The following is a 12,984-nucleotide window of genomic DNA, read 5'->3' on the forward strand; positions in this document are numbered from 1 at the left end:
CAAGGTCAACACCCTGATCGAGCTTGATGGAGAAAGGAAGGCATATATTCCACTGGCTCCTGATTATGAAGTTTTGGATGTCACCAACAACACTGGCATATCTAAACTGAGTCCAGTTGGCTAATTCTAAATATATATCTTTTCACCACAAAAGATATAGTAAATCTAAACAGGATACAGAAGAAAGTCAAATCAGCAACAACTCTTTCTTCCTAATATTATATTGGTGCTTTGAAGGATCTCTCTTCTACTCCTGATCCTTCTCATTTTACTCCCAACACACATTTCAAATGCATCTACCAGCCGCTAGTTTAAAAAAGGGCCCTGGAGTTTCCTGTAGGTCTCACTATACATTTGCAAAATCACTGATGGAAACCCCTCATATGAAAATTACACTTCACAGTTCTCAAAGTACTTTAACATTCATTAACTCACTCCACATTCACAATTATGTCAGCCTTATCTACCTAATGGTTATCCCGAAGCCTTCTTTGAAGCATAGAGAAGTGATGTAAAGTGTGGTATGGTAGAAAGAACACAGACCTTGATATTAGAAACTCCATGGAGCTAGGTTCAAGTCCTTGCAAATAACTTAACCTTTCTGAATTATTATAAGGGTTACTATAAGGTTTAACTGAGATAAAGTTTGAGGATGTGGATATGATAAATATTGTGTTTCACATGACCTAGAGACTCAAAAAATTTTAGTTCTTATTACCCCCTCAACTTTTCTGAGCCCAGGTTTCCTCATATGCAAAACAATGGCAAAGATCTAATACTATAAACCTCACAGGGGGGTTGTGAAGTGTAATAAGATAATGTATCAAAATGTCTTTGGGACCCTGTATGATTCACCTTACATATGTGAGTGAATTCAGCTCCAAGGTAGGCTTCCATGTTTCTAAAGGACAAATACTGTATTTCTCTACTGATTTGAATGAAGAAAAGTCATCACAGAAGAAAGAGGAGGAATTCCCTTATCTGATGAAAACTTTTACTAAGGATAATACTCAGTTTATTACAACCTGGGTATTGTGATAAAGGAGAATTGTAAAAGCATTTTCTATCTAGCCTGGACAACACAATGAGACCTTGTCTCTGTTTTTTTTTTTTTTTTAAAAAAGGACTTTCCAAATCATGTAAATTACTATCTCTACCCTTCTGCCCCAGGTAGCAAAAAAATGAACTATCAAAAAATCCTCTCACCTAATATGGTCATATGCCCCAAAGTTTGGTATAACTTATGCTGAGACTAGACAAAATGTAACATTAAGCACCTACAGTGACCATTACTGAATATAAAAATGTAAAAAGCATAATCCTTTATCTTTAAAAAGTTGAGTCACAATATAGACCTTTTTCAAGAGAAATGAGAGTGCTCCATTTTGCACTAATGAGACCATCACTGCAGTGTGGAGTTCACTCTAGGCACAGCACTGTAAACTGAAATGGATCAAACGAAGAGAGCCCAAGATGATAAGGAGCTTAGAAACTACCCAATCTCAGAAATAGAGGAAGAAAAATAAGACCTGGAAGAAAAATAGTATCAAGAGCTATGTCAAAAAGTTTCAGATGAAAAAAGAAACATATTAGAGCCAGTGGATAGATACTGGGAAAAAGCATATTTCAGCTCAAAATAAAAAGGAATATTTTTAGCCATTAGAGCTATCGCAAATGGAAGGTCCTCCTTTGGAAGGTTACAATCTCTCTGTGTAAGAAGTTAAGTAAAGGCAAATGAATAATTTATAGGGATGCTTTCAAGGTGAGTCCTGAACTGGGTTGAATTGGTTGAATTTGATAAGCTTTGAGGTTTCCTCTAACCCTGGGATTCTATCATTTTTTTTTATCTTTCAGATATCTCACATTTAACACTAAGGCAACTAACTGAATCTTAACCAAAGTAACTTCTAGATGGGAGAGAATATGGTAAATAGTGACTCTGTAGTCTTTACATATGGGGAAGATGTTAATTCATGTTGGTGGATACTAGTTTTCTAAAATTTTAATCTTCACTCAAAAGCCTAAACTGGCCAGGTGCAGTGGCTCATGCCTGTAATCTTAGCACTCTGGGAGGCCAAGGGGGGAGGATTGCTCAAGGTCAGGAGTTCAAAACCAGCCTGAGCAAAGCAAGACCCCGTCTCTACTAAAAATATAAAGAAATTAATTGGCCAACTAAAAATACATGGAAAAAAATTAGCCAGGCATGGTGGTGGTGCATGCCTATAGTCCCAGCTACTCGGGAGGCTGAGGCAGGAGGATCACTTGAACCCAGGAGTTGGAGGTTGCTGTGAGCTAGGCTGACACCACGGCACTCTACCCAGGCAACAGAGTGAGATTCTGTCTCAAAAAAGAAGAAGAGGAAAATAAAAAAAGCCTAAATTTATCATTGACAGTAAATGCTTATAGGTTATTTGCCTTGAAATAATTAGCTTATTTAATTTTGGAGAAAATGTCTGCCAAATATCCAAGTCAGTTGTTCTTTCTAGTAAAGATGATATTCCATGAAAAAAGTGGCTAGTTCAGCTTGCAACTCAATTACACAAATGCTTTTTCCTAAGACAACCATCATACTTGGAGATTTTAAAAATGGAGAAACTGAACTCAGAGAGATTAAAAGATTTGCCAAAGGCCACATAGCTAACTAAAGCTAAGATTTGAACCTAAATCTTTTGATCTCCATAGTCTATTCTCTTTCCACTACATTACCTGAAATCCAATAAACAAGAGTGTATCCCCAAATAAAGGAAAGAAGATAGAGAACTAAACATGCCTAGTTATAATAATGAAGGACAGTACAGCTCTATCGCTTGTCCGTTTCTCTAAATAATCCTTAGTTAGGTGTCTCAGCTGCCCAGAAGTATCCATCATCAGATTTTTCTTCTCTGTAACAGCAATAGAGCATATGGAAATGGCAATGAATTCATAAACTCTAAGACAGCCCAGCTTGGGGGTGCATGTATGTGTGTGCCTACACAACATAGGAGAATATAAACAACAGAAAGGAAAAACAAAGAACAGGGGAACCCATTTATTTTATCAGTTTTCTGGACTGGAATCTTATTTTCATTCATAGCAATGTATCATTGGCCTTGGCATAGTAATTTAACAGCTATGTACTTTATTAGTTTTGCTCAACTTGGCTGAGTTCAGCTGTGTGCTGTCAGCTGGGCTGATGCCAAGGTTGAAACTCCACTCCTCTAAATTCCAGTTCACTTAATAAAGCATGGCTTGCCTCCTGCTCTATCTAGCTCAGTTAGCACTTTTGGTACTCCATACTGAGACTCCTTTTTTTTCCCTCCTGACTTATTCTAACTGCATGGGTAGAGGACCTCTGTAACTACAAAGACATGTCACATTTTCCTGGAAACTTTTAGGTTGATAAATCTCTACAGAATCGGGTAAACAGAGGGATACCTAAAAATCATGCATCATGTGGCCACAAGTCACTTTCAAAAGCCTAATATTAGTGAAACTCAAAGGCATGACTGACCTTAGTTGTATGGGGCAATAGGTAAGAGGATTCAGAAGCAATTCCAGCAAATGGAGGGCTATATCATCCTAGAAGATGGTCTGCTAAGATGTCTGGTCAAGTTTAGGTCACTCAGAAAGATGGGATGAAAGCAAATTGTGATGAAGCACCTACTAGTCAGCCAAACAGTCAAACACATCCCAGATTTCCATAGCATAAGACAATGAATGTGAAAAGCTTACAAACGCCTGGCCTTCTTGCCATAACACCCTCATAACCTCCTAGGGTTTTTTTGCTCTGTTTAAGAGTTTGCTAAATTTTTCTCATCTTTTTGATACACATGAATATTTAGGCTTTGCTTTTCCTCTAGTCTAGTAAGTCATTATTGAGACTCAGGAATTCTCATTTATAATTGTAATATTTCCCCTAAAATTTGTCTAGGGAATTGAAGGAAAAAATTAGTAACAGTTTATATATTACTGGTTTTCAATATGATTTTCCTAAGAACTACCTACACTTATTTAAAATAGGAAATTTTGCAAATCAATATGTAGTGATGCTGGCACACAGTAGGTGTTAGAACAAAAGCTTGCCAATAAAACCCCACATGGGTTCTATGTACTCCCAAGAAAACAGCAAGTGTGGTCAAATTTATGAAGTACCTAAGATACATTTCACTATTTTCAAGAGTTTGAGAGATGCCAGTTGTTTCATTACACATGCCAAAAATTGCTACCATTTTGACATCTGGAGTTTGTGAAGGCAGGAAAGAGAACAGGCAGAGCCAAAGGACTGTTTAAGGAATTGGAAGAGAGGCATGGGCAGATCTAGTATGAGTCAGTGGGAGAACCCAGATTCCCTGCTTCATAACCTAGTGTCACTCATTTCATTTCCCCATATTCCTATTTCTATGCCACAAGCATACAATCATAAAATCAGTTATGGGAGTCTAGGTTCATTGCACAAACCTTACCTCATAACTATATTTATTTTTCCTGACCAAACAACACTTTCATGGCTCTGTGTGTAGTTCCCTTTTTCTGGGAGGCTGGGCATCTTAATTCAGATATAACTAACACATGGTGAACATCTACTATGTGCTACATGGTACTGTGCATTTGCACACTTGTTTTCTCATTTCAAGTATTCAATAAACCTGGTAGGAAGTTAACCTCCATAACCTCTATAACCTCCACTGAGCCTAATGCTGCTAACATGGGCTGCTCTACAACTGTTGGATAGATGAATTAATAAAGGACAGAGTTACCAGATATGACTGGATCACAAGACTAAAGCTGGAATAACGACAGACTGTGTGTGTGTGTGTGTGTGTGTGTGTGTGTGTGTAAGGAGGAAATAGAATATTAATAAAGGCAAGATCTGGACACAGATCTGACAATAAAAGGGAAAATAGCTGAGTGGCTGCTCTCATTAAGAATTAGCTTCAATTTGGAATCTTCTCAACATAAAGAAATGATAAATGTTTGAGGTGATGGATATCTTAATTACCCTGATTTGTCCATTACACATTGCATGCGTGCATGAACATGTACCCCATAAATATTTACAATTATTATGTATCAACAAAAACAAATAAAAAAGAATTTACTTTACTTATTAATCAATGTGCCCATATCTTTTCTGACATGGCTAGTGAACACAACCTCTCAGAAGACAAGAGAGGCATACTGGCCACTAGGAGCTTCCTGTAGAGACCACATCCTCCTGCTTGTATTAGAAAAAGTTGGGTAGAAGGGCAGAAGGGGTGGTTCAGGTGTAGAAGTGTACAGGTGTTTAGTAATAGGGTAAATGTGGGCTCTGAAGACAAGTCTTAGTGCCCTTGCCACTCTTTTGACCACCAGGTTTCCAAAATTTGAAAAGCAGAACATTAGTTTAAATAGCTTTTAATCTGTTAAAATACTGTTATATCTAAGTAGTGTTCTCACTTCTGAAATAAGTGAATAATATGTGAATAATAACTTTAGATGAGAATAAACAGAAATAGAATCAGAAAATATAGTATAACCTATATTATTCAACAAATATTACTAAATAACTAGCATGTGTCTCAAGTGCTGGAGATACAAAGATGCAGTTAATAAATTAGTTCCATTTAACATGGACTCTAAGTAGAAAAGAATACTAACTTCCTAGACATGGCAGAAAAAATTTTAGGTCCTCTTTAATGCTTATACTGTAAAACTACATTATTTTATATATTATAGGGGCTAATTGTTAAATAAAATAGTTACAATAGGTGTTAAAACTTTTTTTTTTTTGAGACAGAGTGTCGCTCTGTTGCCCTGATAGAGTGCAGTGGCATCATTATCGCTCTCTGCAACCTCAAACTCTTGGGCTCAGGTGATCCTCTTGCCTCATCCTCCTGAGTAGCTGGGGCTACAGGCATGCACCATGATGCCCGACTAATCAATCTTTCTTTCCTTCAATCTTTCCTTCCTTCAATCTTTCCTTCCTTCAATCTTTCCTTCCTTCAATCTTTCCTTCCTTCAATCTTTCCTTCCTTCAATCTTTCCTTCAATCTTTCCTTCCTTCCTTCCTTCCTTCCTTCCTTCCTTCCTTCCTTCCTTCCTTCCTTCCTTCCTTCCTTCCTTCCTTCCTTCCTTCCTTCCTCCCTCCCTCCCTTCCTCCCTCCCTCCCTCCCTCCCTCTCTCCCTCTCCCCCTCTCCCTCTCCCTCTCTCCTCTTCTCTCTCTCTCTCTCTCTCTCTCTCTCTCTCTCTCTCTCTCTCTCTCTCTCTCTCTCTCTCTCTCTCTCTCTCTCTCTCTCTCTTTCTTTCTTTCTTTCTTTTTAGTAGAGATGGGGTTTCCCTCTTGCTCATGCTGTTCTTGAACTCCTGAGCTCAAGCAATCTTCCCGCCTCAGGCTCCCAGAGTGTTAGGCTTACAGGCATGAGCCACCGCACCCAGCCAAAATAAACTTTAAAAAGAGTTTGGCTTATTTATGCAGATAATATGTGCCCCCCACCATCTTCTTATCCTTCCTATCACAATGTCACTGCTTCAATTCTCTCTCTCACCTGTAATATTGTAACAGCTTGTTAACTGATGTCTCTGCCTCCAGCCTCTAGAAGCCACCTATCCTTTCACTGCTTCCAGAATGGTTCTTCTAAAACACAAATCTGAGCTGTAATTCTACTACCTAAAGCCCATTCAATGGCTCTCAATGTTCCTAGGGTAGAGACCCAGATCTTTAAAATGGTCTATAAGGAAAACATTTCCTATGTCTTATCTCTTTCTGCTTCTCTCCTTATACCCTACCATCTAGCCATTTGAACATTTTTTTAGTTCCTCAACCATATTTTTAGTTTTTATTTTTTAAACTTTTGGGCCTCCACTCATCTGCTTACACTGCTAGCTAGAATTCTTTCTTTACCTTACCACTCTTCGGGTTTTAGCTTAGATATCACTTCATTTGGAAATCTTCATTTGGAAGCCTTGTCCTTTATTTGTCCATCTACCCAACAGCTGTAGAGCTGTTAATTGCCATGTTAAGAGCTGTAAAGAGCCATGTTAATAGCACCAGGCTCAGTGGAGGTTATAAAGACCTCCAACCTCCAATCCCTCCAATCTAGGTTAGGGGTCCTTCTGTTCTTTATTCCAACAAAGCTTTAATTCTCTATTGGTCTATATACTCACAAAACTGTAAACTCTAAAGGCAGATCCCTATCAACTGATCAAATGACTAGTACTTACTCATAACTTGATAGTTAGAACTTGAATGAATGCATAGACAGATGAAGAAAATCAGACAGCCTATCATCAGCTAACCTCACGATGTGATCTGTTAGCCTTAGTTGTGTTACTCTTGTATCTAGCCTAGTTTTTCCCCTCTGAAGTCTAGGATTACAATTTAACCAACTCTTTCTGTCTCAGAATCCCAAAGTGATTGTAGCGTAGTTTTCCATGTAGTTTTACAACAAAAAGAGGAAAGTATGGAAAAAACTTCACCCCCCCCCCCCCAAAAAAAAGGAAGAGGCATTCTGAAAGTTTTGTTTTTAAGCATCAAATTTTTACTCTCCAGACCAAGGTAAGACTCCTGCACATTAGCCACAATACTGAGTCAGATTTTGAAGTTTTCTCTTTGTACAATGAAACCTGTTACAGGTAGAAAGGGTAGACTGAGAGGGTAAAAAAGGCCTGGCTGACCATTTACTCCAATAGATATGCTCAAGGGTAGTACCTCTACTGGATTTCCATATTGAGATTAGCATGTAGATAGGAGACAGACCCAGTTTACACTATATGAAGTCACAAGACATAATGTATTAATTCAGAATAGCAATATATTTATAATAAAACTATAAAGTAGTTTGGGTCTCATGTTGTCTTTCTGTTGTAAAACTACATAGGAAGCTAAGTTATAATCTAAAACTGGCTTGCCTAGCCTGAAATCAGAGCAAGGGGAGGTTAAGTGGATTATTATGATGGCTAAAGGTCTGATTAGCATCATAATCATGCCACGTGAACTGAATTCCTTACTTTACTTTTTAAATATAAAAAGTAAAGTGTGTATTTGTTTCAGTTTTTTTTTTTTTTTTGAGACAGAGTCTCACTTTGTTGCCCAGGCTAGAGTGAGTGCCGTGGCGTCAGCCTAGCTCACAGCAACCTCAATCTCCTGGGCTTAAGTAATCCTTCTGCCTTAGTCTCCTGAGTAGCTGGGACTACAGGTATGTACCACCATGCCCGGCTAATTTTTTTTCTATATATATTAGTTGGCCAATTAATTTCTTTCTATTTATAGTAGAGACGGGGTCTCGCTCTTGCTCAGGTTGGTTTCGAACTCCTGAGCTCAAACGATCCACCAGCCTCAGCCTCCCAGAGAGCTAGGATTACAGGCGTGAGCCACCGCGCCCAGCTGTTTCAGTTTTAAGTAACAAGAAATAAGCTAAAAAAAAAAAAGGCTCCTGCCTTTTATAAGGAAGTACTTTGGATTAGCTGGAAGCTTGGTATTTAGTCGTTGTCCATCAGAGTTGGCATGGCCCCAGGAATTTAGGAGTTAAAAGGGATAGTACTGTATTAGAAAAGGAGAGGCAGCGGGAGTCCTCTCAGATGAGCAGAGCTAGATGACAGGGGAGCTGATCAACCTGGAATCAAGGAGACAGAGTCCCAGGAGTTACTTGCTACCTACTCCTAAGATCATTAAACTACATGGCATTTCAGAGGTAAAAGGGCCCTTTAAGGATTATCTGGTTCGTCCTCTCACATATAAGAATAAATTTCTCAAAGACATAAAACAAGTTTGTGTCTTAGTTGGGATTAGAGCCCAGTTCAATGCTCTGACATTATGCCACACTGCTTCTTTCCAATTTCCTATCAGGATCTAAAAGTGAAAATCCAGAGTCTCAAATGAAGCTTTGAAGAAGAAAGCCCAAAGGAGAATGGGAAAGAGTATGGGAGAAATGTGTGAAGGCAATATGGCTCAGAGTGATATTGGACCTGATAGCTGGCTCTAGTGAAAGATGTCCATGGCCTCTCTCTCTAGACTCAGGTATCAACAGAGCCAAGTCATTTAATCATGTGAGTGTCAGGTTTCTTATAAATAAAATGTATCTGAAAATAATTATACCTATTTCAGAGTTACCAGGAAGATAAAATGAAATAGAAAACATTAAATCAATAATAGCATTTTAAAAATTTACCAAGAAGCATTCTCATCTTACTCTGAATTTTAAACATTTGCACACTAATGACCAGAAGGTAGGAAGGAAGGAGACCGTATGATTATAATGAGAACAGGCTTACACACAGAGAACATCTTGTGTTATAAAATGAATTGAGTAACCACATTTTTTCCACATTGTATCACTTGCTTCTTAGCCAGGACACTGAGATGGCTAAACCTCTGCTGTTACAGAAAGCTCTGTTGCAGGACCTACTGAGGGTATGAGGTTGGGGAGAAGAGAGTTGTGGGAGAGTACAACCAGATTACTGGAATGATGACTAAAGGCACTGGTCTGGAAATGTCATCTGGAAGAAGGTCTCTCTCTACCTTCTGAACCTGGTCCTTCTGGTCATTCTCTGTTAAAAATCTAACGTCTCCAGTGAGACACAGAAGAAGAAAGGAAAAGAGACAACAAGCTTCTCTGGAAGCATGAACCACATAGTGAGTCATATTTCTTATCAGCATGTGTGCAGTCAGAAAGGAATGCATGTCCAACAATTCCTGGACACAAAGACTCTCAGCTCTTTTGGCTCGGGAGAATTGTCTAACTGCTCAAAATAACAATCAAAATAATAGAGAATTCCCTAGGCAAGGAGGTGAGAAAATCATGACTGAATAAAGCCTAGAGAACCAAAGCTTATCCTGTTTTAGCCTCAAGTAAACAAAAACGACTCTACTACCAGTTCTAAGGCACCTTCTTGCTGCTTCCACAGAGGCATTATCTCACAGGGCTTACAGAGAGAAGGTAATGTATTTCTCAGACGAAATCAAGGGCACTTGTTTCTTTCAGCATATAGAGGAGTGGCACTTCCCTGAGCCAAGAAGTGTGAATCTTCCTCACCTTGCCCCCAAGTCTCCTCCATCTCAGTGCCACTATCCTAATCCAAGCAACTCTCACTTCTTTGTCCACAATTATTACCATACAACCCATTCTCCAAAGAGTAGCTCAAGAGAGTTTTTAGATAACAGCTTTATTGACATATAATTCAAATACCATAAAATTTACCCTTACAATTCAGTGTTTTTAAGTATATTCACAGAAATGCGAAAACATCACTCCTATCTAATTTTAGAACATTTTCGTCATCTTGAAAACAAACCCCATACCTATTAGCAGTCAATTCCCATTTCCCCTTCTTCCAGCCTCTGGCAACCATTAATCTACTTCTCCCTTTATGTATTTGCTTATTCTGAACATTGCATATAAATGCAATCACATAATGCATTGTCTTTTGTGACTGGCTCTTTTCATTTAGCATAATGTTATCAAGGTACATCTATATTGTAGCATGTATCAGTACTTTATTCCTTTTCTTATTGCCAAATAGCATTTTATTCTATAGATATACCACATTTTATTTATTCATTTATCAGCTGATGAACATTTAGGTTGTTTTGGCTATTATGAATAATGCTGCCACATTCATGATACATTTTTGTGTGGACATATGTTTTCTATTCTCTTAGGCATATCTATGAGTGGAATTGCTAGGGGATGTGGTAACTCTGTGTTTGACATTTTAAGCAATTTCTAAACTGTTTTCCAAAGTGGCTGCAGCATTTTACAATCTCACCAGCAATGTATGAGGGTTCCAATTTCTCTACATCCTCAACAACACTTGTTATTGCCCATCTTTTGATTACAACCATACCCATGGGTATGAAATAGTAGCTCACTGTGGCTTTGATTTGCATTTCCCTAATGACTAATGATGTTGAGCATCTTTTCAATTGCTTATGGGCCATTTGTATATATTCTTTGGAGAAATATCTATCCAAATCCTTTGCCTATTTTTAAATTGGGTTGTCATCTTTATTGCTGAGTTGTAAGTGTTCTTTTATATTCTGGATACACATCAAGGTGATTTTTAAAAAATAAATCAGTTCTAATCATTCCCCTGCTTAACACCCTCTAATGTTTCCCCAATATGTTTAGAATAAAATCCAAAATTCTCACTCTGGCTTACAAGGCCCTACATGATTGGCCCTTGACCATTTCTCCAACATCATTTTGTACCACTTTCCTGCTCAGGCAATGCATTCTCGTTGGAGCAGTCTGCTTACTGCCCTTGAAACATCGAGCTTATTCATATCTCAGCACCAATGTATTAGCTGTCCCTTCTGCCTGCTTAAAATTCTCATCATTCAGGTATCAATTCAAATATCAACTTTTCAGATAAATTTCCTGAAAAGAAATTTTAACTAAAGAAGTTCTCCTTCCACAAAAAAAAAAAAAAAAACAAAAAACTTTTGGGGATGATAGATATGTTCATTATTTTGATTGTGGTAATGGTTTTGTGGATGTATATATATGTCAAAACTTTTCAAATTGCACACTTTAAACCTGTGCCATTTATTTTATGTCATGTATACTGCAATAAAGCTATTAAACAAAAACCTCCTTTTACAACCACACCTTTACTGTCCCTATCCTAGCATACTTTATTTCTTTGGGAGACATTATCTTATTTCTATGTATAAAAATTATTTATCTGAAATTATCTTATTTCCTGATTTAAATGTTTACTATCTGCTTCACCCCACTAGAATGAAAATGAAAGTACCATGAGAGCAGGACCATTGTTCATCTTTGTCACTACTGTATCCTCAGCTTGGCTTACAATTAGGTGTTCAATAAATATTTGGGTAATTGAATAAATAAATTCAATGGAGGTTTAGAAAAATACCCTCTGACAATAGGATGGGTGACTTTCCATTCCCTCAGATTCACCAGTACTTTGCAGATTTGAGAGGATGAGATTATTATTATTTTCTTTACTAAAAGCAGCTATTTCTAAATCTTTAACATCATCACCATCATCAGAGGAATTATTTATCGTTTATTTAGTCTATGGCACTATTCTAGTACTTTATATATACTCTCCCATTGGTAGTGGTTAGTTTTATAATAATAATATAATAATAATATAGCATATTATAATAATCATACAGTATAATATATTAATATTTGTTTTACACTTGCTGTTTGCCAGATGTAAGCATTTTACTCATGTAATCTCATTTATTCCTCACAATAATTTTATGAAGTAGGTTTTCTTTTACAGACATGGAACTTGAGGTTTAGAGAGGTGAATTAACTACCCAAAGCCACACAGCTGATAAAAGGCAGAGATGGAACTTAAACTACATTTATATTACTTCAAAGCCCATGCTTTTTCCTTTCTGCTACAGCGCTTTGCAAGTATTTTTAAACATGATGTTAATCCAGTTCATATACAAAGCCCCTACAGTCAGAGGAAGATGTGTGCCTTGATAATGATGCTACTCAAACTTTTAAATGGGTTAGGGACAAAAGAAAGTGAGATGAACAGCTAGTTGCCTGAAAATAAACCAGGATATTTAGAGCAAGGAATTTTTACTTACTATTTCTGATTACTTTCTGGTAATCAGAGGTCTACTCTCTGATAGACCTTAGTTATTATCTAAGCTGCTAGCCCCTGCTTCTCCTCTGCCTACTAGTAAAGTTTCCTGGTGAAGATATGCTGACCATGATAGACATGGGTAATCTCCCTTATCATCTGGGTCCTAGTTTCAAGAGCCTGTAGATGGGCCTTTACCTTTGGTGCCGGGAGGCTGCAGGTTGTCTCCAGTCAAGGAACACCAGCCCACAGGGAAGATGTCCCGGGAGTCGAAGCGGCACCAGTAGTCAAAGGCCCCTCGCCACCCATCAAACGTGACAAGCACCTCTGGGCCCCGAACCTCCCCAATAGTAGCAGGGCAAATGAAATGAGGGTTCTTCCTGTCCACAGCTTCTAGCTTCATTCCCATTTTGAAGAAGTTGTGGGAAGGCGATGGTGGCTCCTAGATAAGAAAC

At 38.0% G+C, this 12,984-nt stretch overlaps 1 protein-coding gene across 4 annotated transcripts in view; it reads right to left on the bottom strand.

Annotated features, from left to right (window-relative positions):
• The window catches only part of SCMH1 (Scm polycomb group protein homolog 1), a 174,382-nt gene that overhangs the window by 47,727 nt on the left and 113,671 nt on the right, over positions 1-12,984 (bottom strand). For all 4 annotated transcript variants that reach the window (XM_012735822.3, XM_075997103.1, XM_075997104.1 and 1 more), the window contains one exon: positions 12,728-12,971. In XM_012735822.3, coding sequence (XP_012591276.2) covers positions 12,728-12,971 — 244 coding nt within the window. The remainder of the gene's footprint in view (positions 1-12,727; positions 12,972-12,984) is intronic.

This window comes from Microcebus murinus, chromosome 2 (assembly GCF_040939455.1).
Source record: "Microcebus murinus isolate Inina chromosome 2, M.murinus_Inina_mat1.0, whole genome shotgun sequence".
In the NCBI taxonomy this organism is placed as follows: domain Eukaryota; kingdom Metazoa; phylum Chordata; class Mammalia; order Primates; family Cheirogaleidae; genus Microcebus; species Microcebus murinus.